General features: G+C 40.7%; 1 protein-coding gene across 4 annotated transcripts in view; it reads right to left on the bottom strand.

Moving 5' to 3' along the window:
- Positions 1-4603: 4603 nt before the first annotated feature.
- SPATA6 (spermatogenesis associated 6) overlaps positions 4604-25780 on the bottom strand; it is a 41999-nt gene continuing 20822 nt past the window's right edge. The window contains exons 11-13 of one of the 4 annotated variants that reach the window (XM_039556191.1): positions 17824-17923; positions 14223-14290; positions 4604-10557 (exon numbers count right to left, since the gene is read on the bottom strand). In XM_039556191.1, the coding sequence (XP_039412125.1) occupies positions 10359-10557; positions 14223-14290; positions 17824-17923 (367 nt within the window). In that variant the 3' untranslated portion in view covers positions 4604-10358. The remainder of the gene's footprint in view (positions 10558-14222; positions 14291-17823; positions 17924-25780) is intronic. The other 3 variants (XM_039556193.1, XM_039556194.1, XM_039556192.1) reach the window with 3 other exon arrangements.

Here is a 25780-nt window from a genome sequence, read left to right as displayed (position 1 = left end):
CCATGAAGATGAAGAAAATGAGTCATGAGTCAGCAAGGAGGGAAGAAACAAGGCTCTGTTTCCACCAGGCATGGGAAGGTTGGGCCATGATTCCTCTGCTTGCCCCCAGTTTGGATGGAGCAGGATGGGTTTGTGATGGCCTCACGCAGGTTAGTTTAAGCATTCACTCATTCTAAGAGGAAAAAGTAGATTTCTTTTGAAGAAGGGAGCTCTCAGCCCCATGAGCTGCCCCTCCATCTCCACAGGAAGAGGCACATGACACAGAGCTTGTCTTGCCTTTCCACTATTCAGTTTCAGGCAGGAGATGCCCAGATCAGAGGGTGCCTCAAAATATTTGGAGAAAATCAAGTTACCAGCAGTGATTAATAGCTGGCAAATGTCTAATAAAAACAGGTACATTTTTAGTGCATTTAGAAATACCAGGGCTCTCACCTCCTCACCCTGGGCCACAGAGACCCTCAGCAGCTCTCAGCTCAGTGGGTTTATTAGCTTTTTTGGACCACACATCCATGGGGACTGCAACACAGAGCAGGATGAGGAAATTGGGGCAGTTTTTCAAATGTTTGAGATTGTTTTTTTTCCCCAAGAAAAATTCAGTTTTGCAGAAAGTAGAACTGAATTTTGCTAAGCCTTTTTTAATGACAAAATATTTTTTATCTTTGGTTATGTGATGAGTTTTTCCCCTCCCCATCTCACCCCACGGATCCTTGAAGGTAACTTTTCCTTTAAAATGATGATGTTGATGTTGGTTAAACAAAGTAATGCACTTTGAGAGCTGTGACTGCATCTCTGAGCTTGGCCCTGAGGAATGGAGACACCCACACTGCCAGATGCAGCCAGCTGTGCACCCTCAGGAGGAACACATTTCAGTGGGAAACTTATTTGATTTCACTACTCTGCTTTGATGCACTGAAGTGAAACAAAAGAGAAAAGAATGATTGGGGAGGGGGAGTCTGACAGGTTTTATTGAAATAAAGCAAAGTTGTCTCAAAACATCTTGACCTTTGCTTGTTTCCTAGGAAAACAGTGTAATTAGCTGAAAAAAAAATTAAAACCAAATAAATCAAAAAATGAAACCCCAGCTGAACAGGAGCACTGTGCAGCCTGGCTGTGGCAGCAGGGGATGAGTTGTGGTGTCCTAACAAGAACACATCTCTCTCAGGCTGTAACCAATATCCAAGTGCATTGGCAGCAGATGTTATTAATGATGCCAATACATATTTTCTTATTAATCTTCCATACTAGGCTTGTGTCTATCTGCAAATGATTATCATTCATTTTCCTGACAAATCTATCAAGATCATTTATTACTGTTAGGCAAAGGATCTTCTTTTAAACAAAGATTAATAACATTGCATTTTATCTGGCTGGCTGAGCCAAAGGAAATGAAATTAACAATGAGCCCTACAAACATGTCATCACTTTAATTTACCGGAAAATATTTTAAAATGTTATTTAAAAGAATATACGCTGTGGTGGGCACAGTTTATTACAAAGGAAAGGAATCAAACCACAGGCATTTTAGCAGGGTGGAGGGTAAGCAAACAGGGCACTCTGTGTTCTCTGGTTCCTCGCACTGGAGTTCTGGGACAAGGAGGGAGAGGCACCCACAGCCCTGCTGCCACGCACAGATGAGCACCTGCCCAGGGGAATTGCAGCTGGAGGTCCCTGCTTGTCAGTTAAGGGGGATCCTAACCAGGATCACAGCTCTCGCTGCTGCGGGGAGCACTGCCCTCCCTGTGTTCCTACAGAAGGGAACTCCACCAGGGTAAAGCTTGTGGGGCTCTGAGGGAGAGGAGGGCACGTGTGTGCTGAGTGCCAGCACCCTTCTGTATTTTTGGTCCCCAGGAGGAAAAGAAACAAACTCACTAAATTTACGTGGTTTAGTTGCCTTTCTTCTGCACTCTCTTCTAACTTGAGTAAAATAACAAAATGAAAATAATAACAACAACAACAACAATAATAATAAATATACACCTATCAAAATCCTCTTCCTACTTTTACTGGTACGGGTCTAGAATCCTTCAAGGGGAGCAGGGAGGCCTGTAGACATCCCATGGCTCTTTAACTCCTGCCTTGGGATCCTGTATCACACCTGAAGCCACCTTCATGCCTTCCCTGAGCTGTCTCGAAGGCAGCTCCAACAGCTCTGTGTGTCCATCTCCACCACAGCTCACAGGGGTGATTGAAGCGCGTTCCATCTGCCACAGGCTGGCACCGAGCTGCCACTGCTGCCATTCCAGCACAGCCCAAGATCTCAGCAGCAGGAGCTGAAATTCCAGGCAGTGCAGGATCACAGCCCTGCTGGCCAAGCAGGGCCAGATGGCACCACCATGCCAAGGACAACAAACAGTTATTAAGTTGTCAGAGCCTGAAGCAAAGTCAGCCAGAGCTGCCGAGTTGGTGCCATCTCTGATTCCCAGGAACAAGCTGTCCCCAAAGACACTGCAGAAAGGCTCCTGGAGAGGGCACTTGAGCAGATCTCTGTGAGCCACAGGGTATCCCCCGAGGAGTCCCTGTGCCACAGGAGCAGTGTGGAACAGTGCACATGTGTGTGCAAAACAGGAGCATCTGCACACGCAATGCCCAGCTCCTGCTCTGGGGTTTCTCTGCTGGACTGCAAAAGGATCAGGCGCTGGGATGGAGATCATCAGGAATGGTTCCTCTGCCACTCTGGTTTAGACTAAGCCAGCAAGCAATTCTTTATTTCTTTATTTTTTTATTTCTTTATTATTTCTTTATTTCTGTGGGAAGGACCAGGGTAACCATTTTAAGAACCCCATAATTATTGCCACACGTTCCAAAAAGAAATGCTGTTCTGTTACTTGCTCCTGTGGCTTCCACAAAAGCAGCATCCAGTTAAATATGTGAGACTCACAACCAGCTCACACAGTGCAATAGCTCAGTTTGAAGAAAAAAATATTCTGCTGGAAGCAGAGCAAGTAGCAGTGTCAATTTTTCATTAACCTACAGCCACTGTCTCTGTAGACTTACAGCTATAAGTAAGATTACTGTTATAATTTTTTCTGGTCCCTAAGGGAAGGGGAAAAAAAACCTACTCAAAACTTTTAAGGTCATTAAAAATCCACCTTTAAATTGGAGGTAGTTCCAGTTTACTTTCATATTTCAAAATCAAATCTTAGCTGCAGCCTCACATCAAAGCAGAAATGTCAGTCGCTTTGTTTCTACTTCTGTGAAAGAAGTTCCAGCTTATACACGAGTTGAATGCCAAGTAAATAGATTTTCCTGGGGAACAAAGGCAGCTTTCTTTTGTTTGTTTTAAACATATGTAAATAGAGTCCCAGGGGCTGAGCTGCCTGTCATTTCAACCAGGTTCACACTCATGTCACTCCAGCTAGTGATTTCTGACTGACCTCGACCTCGGGTCAGGACTACAGAAGTTTCCCTCCCCACTCCTCCACAGCCACATCAAGCAGCTGCTCATGGTCTTCTCTTCTGGTCTCACACCTCAGCACAGGGGAAGCAGACTAATACAGATTCCTTTTTTGCCAGTTTCTTATTCTGTTGGGTTCTGTTTTCTTTTTAAGCTAGTTACTAGTTAGAGAATCACAGAAATACCCTGCTGCTCTGTCAAAGCTGCTGTGGTGGTCCTGAAATCTCTGGGCAGAGCAGAGCAGTGCCTGGAATCCCTGGATACCACCAGTGACCAGTTGGGCTGTGCCCACACACCAGCCATGGATTAAAGGCTGGTGGCACCCACTGGTTCAAGCTCAAGATGATGGGAGACAGAGAAGAAACAGGAATGAGTTGGTAAGAAAAATGACCTTTTTTGATTTTTTTGGGTGTTTTTTTTTTAGCAGAAGGTCACCATCACTCTTGAGCTTCCTCTTTTCAGTACCAGGCACTTAAGGAGTGGAGCATTATCCTCCTCAGAGCCAGAAGACACCAAAGAGGAGCAGGATCCCTGCACATGTCCACCTGCTCCCACTCCAGGGGTCAGAGCTTGGTGCAAACAACACTGAGGGCAGGGTTTGATCCCTGTAGGAGCCACGCACTTCAGAGTTGGCCTTGATGGTTCTCGTGGGTCCCTTCCAGCTCAGAATATTCTGTGAAATCTACTCAGTTTTTTTTTTAATTTAAACCAGCGGATCAATGCAAAATCGAGCACTTCATGCTTGCAATTTCCAAATGACTTGGGTTATATCTCAATCTTCAGCACTTGTTTTGGGTGTAAGACTGGGTAGCACCAGGGATGCATCAATTTATAGGCTCTGCAAAAGCCGCAATTAAGGAAAATCCTCAAACACTGAGAAACCTCAATTTTGATTGGCCACATTCCCGTAACTTATTGATAATTCAACTCACTCGAGTATTATTCAGTGTTTTCCTTCTCCCTGCTTTTTTTATCTCTTGACAAGTTTACAAAGAGAAGAATGGAGCCGAGCTGAGCTGCATTCCATCCAATCTGCTGCCTCCACAAGCGGCAGAGAAGCTAAATGAAGCCCAGAACATATGGCACTGTGCTGACAGAGCTCCCAAACTGGTTCTGCATGAGCAACAAGGAACATCTTGAAACGCACAAGACATATGTGTTTTAGGAAGAAGATTGAAGTGTTTCATAATAAAACAGGACAAAGTGAAATACAAGTGCTGTATAAAATTTTAATTAAAAACTGGTTTTACCCCTCGACGTGAATATACAATATGTTTCCCAGATGGATTTCATATTTAAGTATTATCCAAACCAGAAACATAAATGAGACAAATAAAGCCTTCAAAAATGGCACAGAGGCTAAAATGTATGTAAACATTAGATGACTGTGGTGAAAACAAGGCAGGCAGGGAAAGCAACCTCTTAGCAAGTGTTTACTACTGGAATGCTGAATGAAACAGTTCCTACAGCTACAGTCAGGGTAACAATACAAATACAAGCATTAGAATTCACCACCACTCGGTGATGTAAATGGTGCTTTTGTTACCCAGGAGTTGCACAGGTTATTTCCTACACTGATAATTCATGGTATAGAAATGCATAATTCATGGCATGCCAGGCATCAAACACTCTCCACGTCTGCCCTGCTCCCAGCCTCCCACCCTGCTCTGTGTGAAGCTCTCTTCATTCCATGCCATCAGCTCCACAGGGTTATGCAAAGGCCTGGCCATAGAACAGAATTTTTGTGCTGTCTCCTGAGGATCAGTAAATCCTTATGAACCAGGAGGGATGTTGTTTTGCAGCACCAAACTCCTTTCCCCAAGGAGGTGAGAAGGTGGCTCAGATTCCCACAGCTCAGGCTGCAGGGAGTTCTCTGCTGGGCCAGAGGCAATCACCCAGAATTGAAGGGAAATACCCATGAAGAAAAAGCACAATCTCCACATAGATCAAGCAAAGAGAAAGATTACAGTTCCTTTATGTTGCCATCCAGACAAATTATCACCACACTTCAGAGAATTTCTCACAAAGACAAACTGGGAACAAAATCCATGCCTTTGGCAAGCCAACACTGATAAAAGGAGCTACAGCCACATCTTTCAAGGGCTTTGGTTGATGATGTTTTGAATTCTGTGGGGAAAGCAGCAGAAACCAACAGTAATCAAGGGGGCTTGTGCTTAATAGTTCCTGTGCAATGGCAACAGGAATATTGGGGGTTTCAATCACTTCCCACAACGCTGCTGCATTTGTTGGAACTGAAAGGAAATGGGCAAAGACCAATGCTCTGCTGCTCCCAGAGACATCACCTAAGGCAGACACCCCTTCTGTCAGGGAGGCAGCTCATCAACATCAGCCCTAGAAGTGCTGTTCTCTCTTAGCTTCAAGTGTTCTCACTGGAACCAAGTGGCTCAATTTCATTGATTTGAAAGTTTCCTCAAATTCCTTGATTACTAAACAAATCTCATGAGAAATTTTCAGCATCCTGATAATGATCACTCCATGACCACTGAAGTAATTAACACCGTGGCCTTTCCTATGACCCAGAGATTCCACATTACCAGATTTATACAGCAAGAGACCGCTGCTAAAAGGCTGAGAATTTTGTTGTATAGTTCAGTGTCTCAGAAAACATTTCAAGCTTAAAAATTGGGAAGAGCAGAATTATGTACCAAGTTATTCCTTGCACATGGAGTGGGAAGGCAGAGATTCCTTTCAACTTTCTCTGACAAACCCATGGCACACCACACAAAATTTTCCACTGTCACATTGCACCCTTTGTTCCTGGGGAGAGGATGAGGACGAATGATGTGAGAGATGTGAACAGTGCTGGTTAGTACACAGATCAAGCAGCACTAAGACATCAGGATGAAAAAAATAATTAATATTAAAAATAAGAAAAAAAGGTATCATAAGAGCAATCAGTGTCAGGATATGAACCCAGATCATGCAGGAGAGAGCAGCTGAGCAAGATACCAACTGCAAAGATTAGCTCCTAAGAGCACAGGTAGTAAAGCAGCTCATTATCTTTTCTAGCCCTCTCTGATCAAGATAGAAATGTATTAAATCTGATTAAGATTTGTTTAATAATTGTCTGATTAAAACATAATAAACCTGGGAAAATTAAAATATAGCCTTATTAGTAACCTGGAGATAAGATGGGACTTTTCAGCCAGGCTTCCATAAGATAATTTCTTTAACATTCACCTCAGGATCCCAAAGCAGTTCACAGTCATTTAATTAAGCTTCAACAGAGCACAAACTCCCCATTTTACAGCTGAGGTAACAATGAGAAGGAGTTTGAAAAAGACTATTTAATACTGAGCCGAGCTAAATGTTCTGTTATTTTATCCCAAAAATAGATTCCCAACATCTCCAGGTAGATTTCTTTCTCTCCTGACAATTTTGGCAGCCTCTGAAGTAATAGTAAAATTCAAGCATGTGATGCAGAGTCTGAAGAACAGCCCTCATCACTTCCCAAGGTGCTCAGCTTTGGAGCATAAACACTGTTCCCCATCTATCTTACAAAGCTGCTCCTACCTGTTCCCATTACTCCAGCCATCCCTATGCTTCTTATCCTCAGTGGAGCAATTTAAGCTTCTCTTCCTCTCAGTCAAAAACTTACATAAGGCAAATCATTAGAGTTTGACATTTTTGCCTTTAATTCACATCAGGTCAGTGACTGAGTGATTGCCAAAGCAGCTACTCCCCAGCCAAGGATTTGCATTTCTACTGAACACAGGCAGGCAGTTTGTGTAAAGCCAGCCCAAGATCCTGAACTGTACCAAGTTATTCACAGGGGAGAGGGAAGGGAGCAAGTAGGAAGCAGAGTCTGACTCACTAAAATGAAAGTGATTAAAATATTGCACTGATTGCATCCTGCAAGCATCACTGGATGCTGAACAGCTTTTGGTGAGAATACTCGTGGGTTATAATAACTTGGGAAAGGCAAGGGAGAGACACAGACTACAGAAAAGCACTAATTCACTCCTAATCTGGCCCATTATTGCCAGATTTGAGTAGGCAGCTTTCCTTTAAGAGCTAAAATGACGGGGGTGGAATTAAGCCATCCCACTGTCACTAGAACTTTGTGGATGGCAAAAGATAAGGAATGAGCACAGAAAATGCTATTTAAAGCTCCACTCAGGAACCAAGGAATTTGCATTTGATAGAAGGGATTTAAATTGTATCAGAAGGCAAGGTGCACTAAACAATTACAGTTTATTGCTGTGTTGGTTCAGTGCCTGAACCTCCACTTCTCCCAGGCTGCAGGGGCAGAGGAGCAGCCATGCTCAGAGCTGTGTGTGCTGGCAGAGCCACCTGAGCAAACAGGGAAGGGCAAAATGCTTCTGAAAACAAAGTGCCTTGAAGATTTTGGGGACAGATCAGAGTAATTGGGTCTGAAGTCACAATCCAGAGGAAAGTTTTCCATTTACCAAACTGGATTTCCAGCACAGTGCTTGGAGGAAAGCACTCTTTGCTGTATCATGGCATGAGCTGTGGAATGACTCTGACCCAGGAGAGGAACATCTCCTGCAGCAGCTGATTCAGAGAGACATTAAACACACATCTCCCTCCCAGCTGGAGCAGGGCCAAAGACACTCAGAGGCTGTCTGCTCCATTTGATGCTATGCTGCAGAAGAAGGCTACTCTGAGAATATTCATACTGGTCAAAATTCAGTAATGACATTTTTTTCTCACATCCAGTTTTCACCTTTGCTGAAAAATTTTTCATCTTTGATGAGAACTGAAGGTTGCCATATTATCATATGCTTTCGTTTCTTTAGCTAGGGAATTTAACAGATACATTCCAGTCATTTCTTGGACCCCTTGAAAACACCACCTTGCTTTTTTACAGTGGCCCCCAACCTTTGTTATCCCCTCATGTCTTGAATTCATGGCATCTTGAGTCCTTCATCAAACATACAGAAAAACCCCACAACAATCCCTCAGCATTCAGGCCTTCTCACACATTGAACAAACAGGGACTGAAATCTGCTGGATTGCTGGGGAAGGAAAAATCAAACAGGTTTTCTATGTCACAGAGCCAGATCAGGCCAAAGGGGAGCAGCAAATCTTCAGAACACTAACTTTTACTCAGCTGTGACACTGGGGAGAGAATGCAGAGAGAATATTGAATAAAAACTGCAGGATACCACGAGAACAAGATTGAATCTTATGGCTCAAAGACATACAGGAAACTGCAACAACCTTCAGGTTTCAGCAGACTAATTTTACACCAAAACCTTGGAAAGTATCTCTCAGAATCTGCCCTGCCTATTTAGGATCTACTCCAATATAGCTACTCCTCTGAAGAGCAAGAGAACTATTCCTTTGTGGACTAATATGGGGTCACTGGAGAGGCCAGTGAACACCAGGTCCTGGTAGCACAACCCTCCATGGCCTCCATGCCTTCAGGGACACAGCTTGGGCAAAGTTTTACTTTTCATTTCTGCAAAAAGTGTCCTGCTACCTCACAGAGTGACTCGGTACTTCTCCATCGCCTGAGACTGTGCCACTAATGCCCTGTGAAAGCACTAATGTGCTAAATGGCAGCAGGGACAGGAAGTCATCAGCGTTAATCCCCTTCAACTGCTCCAACACTTACACGGAATAGAAACGTCTGTGTGTGAGACACTTCCTCTGAGAGCGCCCTTGCCCGACACAGCAGCACACGGCCCTTCCACGTGCTCTCCCACCAGCGCAGTGCTCACCAACTGCTTGCTCAAATCAATTATGTTGTCTCAGCATTACAGGAGGGAAGGCAGAATAGACCAACTTTTTGTTTATGTAGGCATGCTGGCAGGTTCCAGTCATATGTTGTGCCATCTGTACTGCTAGCTTTATCCTTTATCTAATCACAACAGGTAAAATGGCATCGGTGGAGCTGACTCTGTTCGCTCAGATAGGGAGGCAGCCAGAACAGGCGTTTGTTTTTCCCTCGTTCTGAGGGGAAGCAGGAGATGGACACTCTTGCCCTTTTAAAACATTCAGCTTTTCAATGGATGGGCAAATTGCCCTGGTCTGCTAATGTGGGATCTGTTCAGTGCAAGGCTGAAAAGGTTCCATCCCTGGGGAAAGCATCGAACTGCTGATGAACATTTGGTGGCCTTTAGCAAAAACGGAGTGATTTCTGCCAGCAGGATCCCAGCAGACTGAGAAGGACAGGCTCCAAATTAGGTGGGATTGTGATGAAGGAATTTCAGAAGGCCTGTACAGAACACAAGGAGCTTGCTGACTAGCTCTGGTCTTTCCCACTCCTTTCTTATTCATATTTTTTAAAAAGACAAGTGTACTGGCAAATGTCATGGCTGCATTCAGGAGAACGTGGAAGCTTTCAAATGCAAAGGCTGTGTGAAGATGACCTTTCATCTGACACAAAGGCTGCTGGGCTGGGTGGTTTTCTTCTAAAATTTCACAGTATTAGAACACTTGTGACTACAGGTGCTCAAAACCACTTCAAATACATACCTATAGGTCCTACTGTACCAGAGTTTGTGCCCTTCTCAAAAAAACCCCAGAAACAATTTAAAGGCAACTGTCTAGAAAACAATTCTCTTTGCCCCAGATGGGTCACTTTTAAACCAACACTCACATTCACCTTCCCCTTTAGGTCCCCTCTCTGGCCACCAGGACATATTGCTTCTTCAACCAATTCTGTTTATGTTGCTAAATAGATTTAATTATTTAATAAGAACTGCCTGCAGCTCAAATCTGAGTTGATGTCAGATAGGAGTGTCCAGCAGACCTATTAGTCTTCAATTGACTCTATGTTCAGAGTCTCAAAGGAGCAACACCATATTGCTTAACTGTGGAGGGGATGTTTTGTTAGGGAGTTTTAATCATTTCCTTTTGTCAAACCCCCATTTCTCCAAAACCCTGCCCAACCATAATGACACCTTAAAAAATAGAGTACAAATATTGTTATATAAAAATAGGTTTAGTTACAAATACTGTACACTGTGTGTTTTCAGGTGAGTTGCTTTCTTGTGAGTTGTGTATCTTGGTCTGAAACAGCACCAGCAGCTTTTTCGTACATGTTTCTGTATATTTTTCCAAGACTCTCCTCCAAGATTGCTCTGTGAGGCTTCTCTTTGTACACAGCTGCAGGAGCAGACCAACATTCACCATTACCCAAGTGAACAGGAGTGTTCTGCTGCGCTGGAGAACTGTCAGAGGAAAGAAGATAAGAAACAATGATCAAATCTAGATGTGGAAGAGGAATCAGCAGCACAAAACCAGCAGAAATACCAATGTAGAGCTGCTAAGCACAGATTACCTTCCACAAACCAAAATAAAAACTGCACTGCAGCTACTTTTAAGAAATGGGAACCCCCCCATGTTATCATTCACACAAATCCTCCCCCACTTATCTGAGTACACTTTGAAATGCCCCCCAAACAGAATTAATTTTCAGAGAACCTGCAGTAATTCTGCTGTATTTTTGCAGGCTGTGTCACCAGCCAAGAGCAACACAGTAGGATTTTTGTGTCCTTTGAAGGTGAAATTGTAACCACGGGCAGCTATTTCAATATGAAGACAATCTATCAGGGGGATATTAAATTACTGTGGTTGCAGCTGTAAAGTGCTCTATCAGAAACATCTTGGATTAAGTTTTCGACCAAATACATTTTGATATAGTGGCAATCCAGGGTTCCTTCCCCACCCCATCTTCTGTGTCACTGTTTTAATACTAAACACAAATACAGGCTCATCTTTCAGTTGCTTTGAGAAATTATTTCCTAGATCTATGAAGTGAAATTTATACTCTGAAAATCATTACAAAACACTGCCAAGTCTGAATAGTTTATATCTAAACATCATGACTATTTGCTTCTTCTTGATGCTTTCAAAACAAAGGTTTGTGTCATATAATTAAATGAGCAATTTCCCTGTAATAAAGCATGAAATAAGAAGCTCAAAAATCTTCAGAAAAAAATTACAGCCAAGGTGACATTTTTCACATCTGCTCAGAGATTTAGGCACTTAAGACACTTAAAAATTAGGACTGAGTTATCTCCAGCCTTTTGCAAATGTTCTCAGTCTGGGAAATGAAACTGGAAATATGAAGCTTTACAGTTTCTTATATACATGTCATTTATTAATGATAGTGTCTTCTGCGATCAAACCAGTACTTAAAACTTCATCCTCTAGTTAATATCTGGCAACATGTGACAAAATTGAAAGAAACCTTATGTCAAATCCATGAATACATGTACCCAGCTGCATCAAAACACAAGGTTTTCACTTAGAGAGCAGAAAAGGGGAAGAAGAGGAAGATTAGGATCTGTTTTCTAAATTGACACCCCCAGCTTCCACTGTCCCATGGAAAACAAAGGAGGAACAGCTTTTGCTTTTAGATTTCTTACATTCAAATATTAAGGTGATGCCAACCTACACCAAATAAAACAAGACCTCTTGTGTGGCTCCAGTATTAAAAAGAGAGGAAGGCCACTTCCACACTTATTCAAAAGGCTCCATCATTTAAAGCCAGTCAATGGCATGGAGCAAATTTAAACCTGTTTATCATCCTGAGTTAACTGTGCTTCACAGTTTGGACACAAAGAAACCAGCCTACCAAACAAAATCAATGAGAAGTTATACAGGTTTGTGTCAAATGCAGACCAGTCAATACCCTGGGGACTCATCAACAACTGCAGTTCCACCTTCTCCTTCCTGCAGTTCGTGGTACCTCACTTCTGATGGAGAATTCTCAGCCCAACAAGCAGGCACAGCACTTGTAACTATACAACAAACAGCTCTGACACTCTTTTCCTTGGAATCCATTTCCAGCAGCAGCCTTGTGCATGCCTTTTCTTCTCCTAAAAGCTGAGCTTACCTAGAGACACTCAAAGTCCAACCACTTTAATTGCAATAAAGACTCAAAACCCAATAGTAACAAGTTCCTTATTCTGGTACTGACAAAGACTTATAAAAGGACATAAGCTTAATTTTCCCTTCTCTTTCTGGAGGGGTGTGTGTTTGTATTTCCATTAGCCAGCCCTTGTGCATGAGATACCTGGACAAAGCTACAGCAAGTTAGGGAAGAGTCCCTCTCCTGTCTCAACTGGAAACCAGCTGACAACTTGAGCTAAGCAATCTGGGAATTACACTCACAAATCACATTAACAGCAGGATTTCTGCACGCAACTCCCTGCTCTGAAATACCTGTCATATGCTTTTGTTCCCTCATACATCTCCTTTAAGAGTCCCAGAAGTTCTTCTCTGAGTGAATCATATACTAAATATTTCACAAAACACAGACCTTTTCCTTGCTCCCAGTGGTTTTCAATCATCCATCTACTTTACTGCCAGCATTTGGTCGACAGTACCCTGTCCTTCCATGAACTCTGTCTCTGTCCTTGTATCCTGTTTATAGCACTGTGGCAAACACTCAGCAATCTGACTGTCCTCGAGTCCTTTATGGCTCACCCCCAGTGCTGCCAGCCTCTAAACCCAAGGAGCAGTCCTTTCCCAACCTGAGTGCCACATTTCATATCCCATCACTTCAGGATTCTTGAGTATTAGGGTTTGTTTTTCATTTTTTTTCATGGTCTGCAGTTTCAGCATAAACCTCAAAGTCCCAAAGCTGCCTCAAAACAAAAACTTGCACTTCTCTCTCACAAACACATCCTACACAATTTAATTGCCCCAGCTGTGAGGACAAAGGATAAGGGAGCAGAAAGGCTACACAGAATACAGGAGAGAGCACAGGTACCGGAGACACAACTCCAGCAGCAACTTCACAACCATATGGAAATCAGAGTAATCCCTTGCACAGAAGTGATTACAAATCACAGGAATTTAAAAAAAAAAAAAAAAAGCCAGCAAATCATAAATGAACTTTTTAGAGCTGACAAATTTCAAGTAGAAGTTAGTTATGGTACCCATATTAAAATACCCTCCTTTCAGGACAGTGGTGATTTGGGATGCCTTTGTTGGAAAACAGTGTGTCACATTTAATTATCAAAATAAACCCTTTTCTTTTCTAATGGCAACACCTCTCAAATATAGCACCACAACTTCTCCCTTAATATAAAGAAAACCAGAAAAGCCATAGAAGCCCAAAAAAGAGTTAGTATCTTTCCTCCAAGAGGTACCCAAAACATTGTACAAAATACTGTGTGCATACACAAAGAACATCAATATTGCTAACTTCTACTACAGAAGTCATCAAAATCAATCCAATCAGTATCTTATAAGTAAATTATTCAAATTAAACCCTGGTCATGTATGTGAGGAGTACACAGAGTAATTAATCTACATAAACCAGGCTTTTAAGATCTCAGGTTTCCAAGACAGCTTCTGAAATATGGCATGCTGAATCACTAAACTATACCATAGAAATTTGCTGTAGTTTTTGGAAAATGTTTCTCTTTTCTAAATATCTATTTCTCAAAAAAAAAAAAAAAAAAAAAAAAAGGAACAAACAAAAAATCCAGCCTCAAACCATATTACTGAATAAATTTATTTCTGCACTCCTATAGTTTTAAGAAAAAAAATAACAAATTGATTATTTTAAAAGTGACATTTGCTCTCTGGTTGACAAATTCCAAAAACTTCTGCCCAAGAATAATTTTTATAGCCAGTCCAGTTCCAAACCCAGTGTTTTATGAAGACTATACTGGCACAGTGCCAAACAACATCAAAGGCATAATTATATTTAACTGTATTTTGCTTTTAGGTGAGAAAGCTTGGTATGAGTAACACCTCCAGAAACCTTTTCCCTGTGCAATATAGGACAAAGCTCAAATGGGAGGAGAAATTTTTAGCTAAATGTAAAGGGCAATATTGAGTATGGATGTTTTGTCTTGGTCAGAGAAAAACTCCATACCTGCTCTGCAGCTCACTCAAGGTTAAGGGCGCGTTATCTGAAGGTTCTCTTGTCTGAGGCACATCTTCCTAAAAAACCCCAGAAATCAAATTCTCATTACCTTGGTTTCTGATTACAATGATCTCATTTCAAAAATACTTTCTTTCCATTTAGATGACTATTAAAGTGGTTACATTTCTTGGGGGAGAAAGGGACAAAGTGTAATGAGCCAAATGCCATTTATGAACACTTTTAATTAAGTTCAGTACAATTCAGCTAATAATTTTCAGGTAATAAACTGGAAAGAATTTCTAGACAGTGTAGATCTAGAGAACTAGGCAGATAGCAGAAGCTTCAATAATCCCCAACAAACACACTGGCAAAATGCTATGAAACCTACTGCTTACTGCTTTTGTGTTTCTTGCAGAAAAGGGGAAAAAGAACCCAAAACTTAGGATGTTATTAATTTCGTGTTTTACCAGGTAGAAGCATTTCACATATCTGAATCCTTCAATTTCATATCCAAGGTTACAGTACATGCTCACTGAACTTTAAAAAAATCTGATCCATTTAATGACCCTTCAGTCAGGTACTCTCAGATGCAGTTTTGCCTTCCAAATGCTATCTAGACATTAATTAACCCAAATTTGCCCTCTTAAGGAAGAAAGGAACAAAACACCCGTGTGGAGGGAGCCAGTTGCTCACCTGAGATGGGATGGTAGAAATTTCAGCACACACAATCATGTTCACTCTACTCTGAAGAGCAAAGACCCTACTTAAGGGCTGATATTAAGTGATGCTTTCAGCACAAGTCAATTGCTGTAAGGATTAGTAAACAAATCCATCTTTCATGCTACAGGAGAAATAATTGGAAAAAAGACTGCAGTAAAAATAATCACACTTGCTGGTAACACAGAACTGGAAGAAAAGACAATAAATATAGTGGTAGATGGCAATAAGATGCAGAGCAAGCTGAACAGCAGCATATGGATGAGGAAAAACCTGAGAGGATTTATACTGGTGAAATGCAAGGTAATAAGTGTGTTTGTAAACAGGAAAGCTCTCTTCCTTCAGCAGTCACAGACTACAAAGCACTGAAGAGGAAATGGGGTACAGTGGTAAATAGAACTCTGCAGCATTTGCCAGAGGCACATTATGTTCTGGAAAGCAAAAAAAAAGGATGGAAACATTATGATACTGTCAGAATGTCACAGCAGAATGGTACAGTGGACACCCCAAGGAATCTGCAGCAGAGCTCCAGCCACACTATTTTTGCAGAGCATTATGAAAATGAAATTTTGGGAGACACAGTTGGATGCTTCTGGGGATGGTTATTTAGCATTAGGCTCTCTGGAATGAAACAGGAAGAGATACTTCTTAACCTTTCAAAGTTTGAAGAGGATCTAGATTGGAGCCAGAATCTGCTCACCACATTGCCAGTGCACTTGTCTTACTATTCCCTCACTTTCAAGCTGACCTATTTACCTCAGCCATCCACTGTGCAACACCACAGCCTAGATATTGGGCCATGTGGAGAAGCACAACCGATCCTGGTGTATTTTACAGCACTCACTGCACAGAGAACAGGTATTTTTTCCCTTTTTTAAATCAGGTCAGCTGCTGTGAGCACAGCTTTCACAAGCCAGCTCTACACAACTAGACAATATCACAAGACTTCTCAGTAGCATCCTTCCCTTCCTTTTGCTCACTGGAAGGAAATGGAGTGAGAAAAATGGTCCTTTGCCAGCATTGCTCTGACCAGATTGATAATTAAAGGTCCAATACCCTAATAGCTGGATTTTTTAGGGCAGAAACACAAGGTTTTCCAACAGAAGAGGGAGAAGTATCACCTCTGCTTATTAATCCCTGTGAGGATTCAGCAAGTGTTTGATCCTGGAAGTGACAAGGTGCAATGACAGAAAACCAACAGAAAGTCCCACAATTCAAGAATTCCATCACAATGTTTGCAGAGTCTTTTTGACTGCATGGAGAGACCATGTAACCAATCATCCAACTCTCCTTATCATAAATTCATGGTCTACTGTTCAAGGAAAGCAGTCAAGAACCACTGGAGATAGTTCAGGCTGTGCAAGCTTTCATTAAATGTAGGTGCTGGACTGACAGGAAATCCAGTTTGTTATCTCAAGTTCATTGAAACATCAGGGAAGCATTTGATGTGATTTGTACCTATTCTGAGTGGCTGAAACACAGAAAAATGTCATGGGCATCTTCTATTTGAGAGGCAGCAGCTCACAAAATCATAACATTCACATACAAACTCAGGGAGGTACAGCATGAACTAGATCAAACAGTCTTAGTATGCAAGAGAAAAGCTTTTTTTGAGTTTTAAGAAATAACCACAACTAAGCTAAAAATGAAGATGGAACAGAAACAAGAAAATAACCAAATTAAGTGAGAATGAGGTGAGACAATGAGCTGCCCAACTTGGCTAAATTTGGGGACATAAATAAATAGATAAATAAATAAATGAATGAATAAATAAGGACTTCAGAGTGAACACAGATGCTCTGCAACCCATCTTGCAGGAGCGGATCAAGACAACAAGCATCACTTCTGCCATGGGTTTCCTGTAGCCAGTGGAGTCCCCCCATCCCAGCCAGCACAGCAGTGCTGCCCCTGCTCTTGCTGTGGGGAATGTGATGGGGGGACATCAGGGCTTCCCACTTCCCACTGATACAGGGAACTACAGCCAAGAGGAAAGCTGGACAGCTGGGGACAGCAGCAACTTAAAATTGCACCAACATTCAAAAGCAGATTTCTGTCCACATTCCATTTTCTAAGAGAGAAACTGAAGCAAAAAAAGCTGCCTTTCTCTACTTTGGGAGACTTATGTCTCTTCTAACCCATCCATAACATTTCTGAGTTAGACGGCCAGAGCTCCTAATCATTTTATATCATAATCATCATTATGATCATTATATCATAATCATCTCTCATCCTTACATCCTTTTTATCCTACCTTTCTTTTGCTTCACCTCACACTCAAGATTGTAAAGTCTCTGCAGATGAACAATCTTCTTTTTCAGTTGGTACAATGCTCTGGCATTTTTTGAGGAACTGTGTTTCTCAAAATTACAATAGGAAAAATTTTTGTCTGTCTAAAACCACACCTCAAAATTTCATCAGGGGTAAAATATTCTGTTCCTGGGTGTAATCTCATTAGACAAAGAGCTCTGTTCACTGAAAGCCAGGTAATTAAGGAGAAAAAACCACACATCTGAAGAATAATATTAGCTCTAGAAACAGCTGGATACATGCAGCTGCTGATGTGCAGCTGCACAACATGTTAAGCCTTGGTGTTCCACACATCTGTAACATTTTTTGCTTAAACTGGAAGTGGAGAATCAGGATATAAAAAAACCCAAACCCCAGCATAATTGTCCTCAATGAGAGGGTGCCTGTACCACTTGCCCATAAAGGCTAAAGATAAGGAAGCTTCTGAAATCAGTGTGAAACAACTGAGCTCACACACCAAATCCATATTTCTACAATCAAGGCTGTCTCAAAGGACAACATTATAATAAATCCAAGACTGTAGGCACGGTTCTCTTTTTCAGCCATTTTGGAGAAGAGAAAGGATTTAGTTTGCAGTCAAACTTACAAATATCAGGCGCTGTCTAGCACTGTGTGTCCTTAAAATATTTTTCACTCTTTTATGGATCTCGTCTCCATTTGCTGGTGAAGGCCACCCAGTGCTAAATCTGCAAGAGGGAGAGGAAAAACAAAGTGAAGAAATATTTTCTTCTTGAAAAGCTCTTTGGTTCAGATTTCTTTTTTCTTTTCATTATGAAGCATGCATCACTTCCTTCTATTTGGAACACACACAATGTTTAGATTTGATTCTTTTTCTCCTCTGGGGTACAAGTAAAGAAGCATTTCAAACCAGGGCATAAATAGTGTGCAGCCACAACACCAAGAGAAGATGCAAAACAGAAAATGTTGATGATTTTGTAACTTGAATAATGTTTTTGTAACGTTTGTGTGGCCCCTAAAAAATAGAAAAGCTGTACTATTCCCAGTGACCAGGTTTCAGCTGCCTCTCTTTAAAGGAAGTATTGCACACATCAAGTTCTTCTCCCTGGAATAAATCAAAAGGAAGGTAACCCCAATGCATCCAAATTGGAAAACATATGGAGTTAAAAACCTGCAAATTCAGTCTTTATTTCATAAGAGGAACTGCATTTTACTTTGGGGTTTTTTTTTTGGTATTAAAAACTAGGTAGCTTTCTTGGTATGAGTAACTTAAAACAAACAGCTACTTTTGGATTTTACCCTTTTACGTTTTGGCCCACATTTTTTTCCACTTTGCTAAAAAAAGCCCTCATCCTTCTCAGCAAGTTCAGAAGCTGGCAGAAATTTCATATCAATAGTTCTTCTCGGTCTCTTAAGGGAGGCAACTAAGATTTAAGAATGGGATTGTTTACATGCCTACCACATGTTATAATATTAAAAAAAACTTATTTTATTTTAAAGAGACATCAATAGAAGGAAAGAATAATTAAGGGAAAAATATGAAATGCTTCCTTATATAAGCTCATCACACTGGAAAGAAACAGAGCACCGAATCAAGACTGTGCATCTTCATTTCAATGTTTCCTAAGCCCTGAGAGCCTGACTTTGCACCAAGAAAATCAAAACTCATGATGTGGTATCATGCTAATGTGACCACGGGTCACTGGGCGAGCTGCAAGCTGGCAAACCAGGCAGTGCAATCTGAGCTGCTGAACAGCAGCCAGCAGCAGCACGGAGCTGCCATTCCCTGGCTGGATTAGGAGCACCAGGAACACCGACATGCTTTGGTAGCTTCCCAAATTTGATGCAGTGGAGAAACAGCTCTGAATCCTGAGATTCCCCAGTTTGCTCTGTACAGCGACTGGGACTGCCAGCTCTTCTGCCCTCCTGTCTCCAGTTTATCACATTCCCTGCATTTTTATCCAGTCTAACACTCTCAAATCCCCAGTCTGATCGTGCCTGGCTCAGTTCACCTTCACCAAACCTCCAGAAATCTCAACACAGCTGAAGAACTGCCCAGCTCCTTCCAAAAAGAACAAACCGAGTACACAGAGAAAGCTTCAGTACAAAACAAGCAGCCTGTCAATGTTAAAATTAATGGAAGCAGGATCCTGAAAATGGGAAGTGCCACATTACCTTGAAGGTTGCAGGCAGGGCATGGAGTTCTTTGCAATCTTTTGGATCATTCCTTTTATTACCAGAGACAGAGACCGAAACATAACTAGAAAGTGGCCAGTTCTCTGCTTTTGAGTAATCTTCTATTTTCTTTTATCTAAGCAACTTATTGGAACTCACTTATTGTTGCTTATATTTCCAAAATATCTCTCTTGGTTCTAAAAAGCTCCAGTATTTTCAGCCTATTTATGAGTTTCTTTAAATCAATTCATCTACTTGAGAATGCTTCTATTTTTCTTCAAGAAAGGATGCCAAGAAATGACACAATATTGGAAGTATATAACATACAATCTGTAGGGGGATGTATTTCTGTATTTCTAAAATGATTTTATTGTTGTTTATCCTTGCATCATTACAAGCAGGAATTTTCACCAAGTTGGCTCTAACACTCATATTGCTATCCTGAGAATTTGACAATTAATTCCAAACCCAAGAGCATGTATGGCAAATTCATACTGCACAATACTAGAACCCAGCAATCTGCTGCACTAAAAGATCTCACATAACTTCTAATAGAAAGTAAAACAGTTTGTGAATTTTGTTAGGGGAGAAAAGCATTGCCTTTAAAGAAACAGAAGTCTGAGTCCCTTAAGCAGGAAAGAATGTTCATTTCCCTAATGCAGTCAAACCCCATTTGATGTCCTGCATTACAATGCATGTCCTCTATCACCACCTGTGTTTTGAAAAAAACACTTTCTTTTTTAAAAAGAAGAGAGGTAAGGGAAAGGGGCTACAATGATACTATCATCTTATGGCTTCCCATCAGAATTTACAACATTTACTGATATGAAAGGACCTCTGAAATGCACGTTTAAAAATCTGCATCCTAGATGCAGTGAGTCATTTCCCATTTGACAAATAAAAGATAGAGCCATGAAGTCATGGCATTTTCTCTTATTTTTACAGCAGCTGCTGTTCTTCCAACACTCAGGTTGCTTGCTCTGAGAAGCTGGAATAGATTGCCTTTGGGAAATAAATTTTATGAAATTCGTATGTAAGATTTCAGATCATTGTTATTAATCGTAAATTTACAAATATCCTTGGAGATAAATGTATTTACTTTTGGGAAAAAAAAGAAAACCCAGCTTGCTGTTGTACTCAGTTAGAAAATACATGGCTATGTCTGCAAGAAGAAGATTTAAGTACTTAATTCGAGAACTATTAAATTCTTTCTCCAGGTGATTTTATGGATCAATCCACTAGTGTGCGCTGTGGTATAACAAATGTTAGCCACTCACACAGGCCCCAAACTTTATTTACCAGAAAAAAAACCCAAAAAAAAAACCTTAAGTGTGATTAAAAATGGTATCAGCTTCTTTTTAATTAGCTCTTCTAGTATTTTTATTGTCTAATTTTAGCAACAACTATAGAGTCTAACCAACGTTTAAAGAATAATGTTAATATTTACCAACTGAAACGCAAACTAAAATAAAATCATGCCTGAAACACAAACTAAAATAAAATCATGCCTGAAATGTAACAACTATAATCTGAAATGAAACCTTTTTATGATATCCTAACTCTCCAATTGGAAACACTTTATAAAACAGGCTTTATAGCATAGCTTCTTGGAGTATAAATAAAGGGATTCCATTTGCCCGAAATCACCAATAACAACTCTTTAAAATGACCAGCTACTTATTTATGTGATTAAGGTGTCTCTATCATATTGCAGTGTTCAAAGGAAAGTCATTTCATTTCAATGACTGTTTGTCCTGATAAACGAAATAAACTCCTACAGCTGTATTCTTTGTCATACTTTCAATTTTCCCTGTGACTTGCAAACATGCTGCAGTTACATCAGTTTAAATTGTTTATTGATTCCAATAGATTGTATAAACACTTTGGAAATATAGCTCAGTGACCTAGAAAAAGCCAGATCAATCAGAGAACTTTTCAAGATTAATTTCAAAGATGTTGTGTTGAGTCTGATCAAGGAAACAGAACCATTTTCCCTTGTAATGTGACTAAAAGGCATTTATTTTCTTTTATGAGATAAGGACTTTTTTTAAGGTCATACAGACAACATCTACCTTGGTGAAAAAAAAAAAAAGAAGCCAAACAGACTGTAGATTTTGTGCTAAAGATTATTTTCATGTATAATTTTATCCACTAGGATGAAATACTCCATTAGAAATGCAAACAGGATACATCTACCCATGTACTCTACTCAAACAGCAGCTTGCAAACTTGAGAGCTGTAATAAATAGGAATTTTTAAATGTCAGACAATCCAATCATCCACTTGCACATAGCAAAAACATTAATATCACATTGGAGCAGGAGATATTAATACAGTTCAAATCAGCAGCATTAATGCCAGAGCCTTGTGCACAATAGTTGCAGTGGCTCTCGTGACCCCTTCCCCCAGAATGGCACCTCCCTGCCTTGGGAACAATTCCATGCATGTGGCCTCCACCAGAATTCATCAGCTTCAAAGACACAGACCTCATGCTGAGCAAAACCACATACAAGGACAAACTATCAGAGGAGAGAAATCAATGAAGCCCTGTAGTACCAGATTCACAACTGCAGAGAACGCTACTATAATAATTGGGGGGAAGAGGGAGTAAGAACACTTAAAGCTGAGTATAACCTGAAAAAACCACAGCCTGCCAGAACTCACACGTGGAAGAGGAGAGAGTCTCAACAAAATCAAAAATATTTAACTCTGAAATAAAAAAACCCACCTCACATATTTTATATCTAGGCAGGTATTTATTCAGCATTCATGGCAGGGAAGGAAGCTGCTTTATTCTCATTTAAAAGGACATGAAGTGGTAATTCAGTAGGACAGACTGCGCTTGCAGCGCATACTGGTCTGTAAGGAGGCACAATAGAAAAGCTGGGCTACACTTCAGGGTTTTCCTGGTCTATTTAATCAAGGACACAGTTTTGGTTTGCTTTTTCTTAGAGTGACCGATGGCTGTGATGCAGCTCTGAAGTGTTTTAGAGGCTCTGTTTGTACATAGCAGCCTGAATTGTAATGAAGTTATACCAACACAAACCCCCTACATTCTCACAATGCTGGAAGTGGAGGAGGGTGGCTGCTTTCACAGTGGCACGATACTACTACGAAGCAGAAACAACTACACACAGACAGGGCCTTAAATCAACACACAGAAGCCTAAATATTTGGAAGCAGAAGCTGACAGCTTAGCTGTGTACCAACTTGCTCTCCCTCTTCAGCAGGAAATGAAAAAAAGGTAAAATTTCTCATGTTTTCTATGTAGCTTCTCTTACTTCCAAAAGCCCTGTTTACAGTGGGGCCTTGAAGCACTTGTGACACATTCAGTGCTGAGTTCTTAAATTAGTAAATGCTTTTTTCTCCCCTCCTTTTCATAACCAGCCCTTAAAACTGTGGCAATATACATCATGTGAAAAGTGAAACTTAATGGCAGACAGCTTCCGAAATTTCAATGAAAGTCAATACTCCAGCTGAGCAGTTGCTCCCAAAAGGTCGAAGTCATTGTGGTACTAAATCATTAGCATGTCACAAATTGGCTGCACCTCCTTATGCTCTTTGGAAGCTTTTCCATTACCTTCTATCTTCTTTGAATTTATTAATTTATACACAAAATGGCTCTGACAGCAATCAATTTCAAATTTACTTACTGCTGCAGCAAAATCAACCAATGAAGATGACAAATGGTACAGATGTTGGTCAAAAATATGAAACAAGGCTTAGGTATTGCTCACTTTTGCAGAATGTAGTATGAAATAACTGATTTTCAAGTGCTGATTCCAGAAGTTAATATTTAAAGGATACAAAATAAGTCAACTTTCCCAAGAGGTGAGAGTGGTAAACCCAAAACCTTCCTACCAAAGTAAATTCCAAAACTCAGAAATAATGACTTTTAAATGGTTAGAAATAGACAAGAAACCTAGGTGCAGCCTCTCCTGAGAGCAAGCTTTTTTCCTAAGAAGTCTGCAGTATTTTTCAGTGTACTACTTTGTAATAGAAGTTCTCAAAATATAAAACATACCCTCTCACAGAAGCAAACCCTGTCTCAGGATGCAAGCCAGTCTCTAAAGCACCAGGTGAACCACCTACTTCTGTGTTCTGCTGTGCAATAAAAATAACCCCCAAGATCCTGGGATGACAGTTTTCAAGATCAGTGAAACCAAAAATTCTGGGTAACTGGTGTTTTCAAGGACTTCACATAGGCTCCAGTATTTCATTAATATATATTAGTAACTATCATTATATCTATCATTACCAATATCTAACTTCATGCTGTTATTTCCCTAGCACTTGGAAAAAGAGAATATAAAAAGATGGTAGTAAAACAACAGAGGAGTATTACAGAAGGGCATCTGATCCAGACTCTTAACCTCTGCCTCACTTCAAAGAGAACTTAGGTTTTTGTTAAATTTTATGGCAGGTAAGACCATCTATCAGCAGCATAACCAGGAGAACATGAAAAAAGGCATCGAACTGCACTTCAATCTGGAAACAAAAGCAGAAGCATGCTATTTCCAGAGTAGGAAAAAGAATCCTTTGATCACAAATGCACGAGAAGTAGCTCTGCCTCTCACATAACAGAAACAGTCAAATACTCCCATGATTGTTGTAGTCTCTTGAGGAAAGGATTTTTCTTGTGCCAGCACACAGCTCTGTTCAAAGGACTTCTTGACCTTATGGAATCCATATCACTATTTCTCCTTTTCTTTCTGACAAGTACTTTGCTGCAGGTTTCAGTGCTGCAAGGAAGGCTTAGCTTGTAAGTCCCCAAGAAAAACACCATCTTCTAGGAGTGCATGAGGATGTCTATGCACCATGAAAGCAAGGTCTGGACTCCAATTTTGCTTTCCTGAAGCAGCACTGAAAGAACAGAGTGTGAATACTCTTTCCCAAAGCATCCAGGATGCTCCCTGCACAAAAGGCCACTGATCTCTGCACAACCAACCAAACAACTGCCTTGGCACACTGTGGGACACACACCATGGGCAGGAACTCAAGGGTCTGTATGTGCCACTGGCCTGCACAGGAGCTCCAGTCAAACCTCACAGAATCACGAATAGTGAGGGATGAGAGGGACCTCTGGAGGGTTGTATGGCCACATCACTCCGTTGAGTGTCAGCTTCCAGCATCAGCAAATGCTTTCCTTACACGATGTGCATAATGAAAATGTAAAAAGAAAGTATGAAAAATCAATATTCAAAACTTGGCTGTCGTGTTCAATAGTAAATCTATTTACAGTTCTGCTTCTGACTGAAATCCCAGAGGAAAGGGGAAGAGGATTGATTTGTGGTGTCTCTATCAGGCTCAAAGAAAGGGACTGAAAACTGCCAGGAAGGATACAAAAGGGCTCAGAGGACCTTGCACAAGACCCCAATTTCTGTCTCACTGAAAAGTATTGCAGTGGCTTAACAAGTACACAGCAGGGCTCTGGGAAGTACTCCCAAGAAGGCAGACAGTCACTTCACACTACTTTAAAAAAAAGGAAAGGGAAAAGAGGGAACTAAAGGTCGAGGTGGGGAGTCAAGTTTTGTATTGACTGTGAGTTGACTAGCATTAAAAATAGTAGCCTGGATATGCTAAGCAATTTGTCTTTGTACTTCAAAATAAAATTGAGGAAATAAACACCAAATGCTGTGAGATAAGACTCCATATTCTTGCAATTACACTAACACTGCTATACTTTCAGTGCACTGATTTCCTCTGTATTTCTATGATCTGAACAGCAGCGTTTGCATGCATTTCCAAACATTGACCTCTAAACCATGTTTGTCATTCCAAGTATAACTCTGAGTACACAATCAGCTAAAACCATTGTTATCTCAGCAGCATGAAACAGAGATCAATTTTTTTTAGACTATGCCCTTTATTTCTCATTTTGAATTTCTTTTCCAATGACAGAAGTAAATGGTTACATATTTTACATAAAGAGATGTTACAGCTCTGAAGAGCTGAGAACATTTGCTTTAATAAGAAGAAAAAACATCATTTCACAAGATCAGAAATCTCTTCTGGAGAGAGGCTCATAAGAGAAAAAGCAAGAACATTCAGACAAGTTCAAGATTAACTGGCAGACGACTGAATTACCATGCATGTAACAGCAGCTCACAACATAAAGACCTTCCTGCTATCAATAGAAAGCACCCCCATCAGCTTTAAATAAAATGTGTATATAATGTAGCCCCAACCCCTCCAAAAGGAGTCCAGCTGAAAGAAGGATAAAAAAGTTACCATGACAATATCTCTTCCCCAGATATGGGTAACTAATGCACAACCATTGTCACAGGAGAGTGGGGAGGCAGACAAGATTACAAAGAAACCTCCTTCAAACCCCAGATACATCCTAATCTCTGTGTAACACTTCTCAAGACACACTATTACACAGAACAACTAACAAACAAGTTTTCAAG

The sequence above is a fragment of the Corvus cornix genome, chromosome 8 (genome assembly GCF_000738735.6).
Source record: "Corvus cornix cornix isolate S_Up_H32 chromosome 8, ASM73873v5, whole genome shotgun sequence".
NCBI lineage: Eukaryota > Metazoa > Chordata > Aves > Passeriformes > Corvidae > Corvus > Corvus cornix.
The sequence above is the reverse complement of the archived record's forward strand: the minus strand, read 5'-3'. Positions and strand labels throughout refer to the sequence as shown.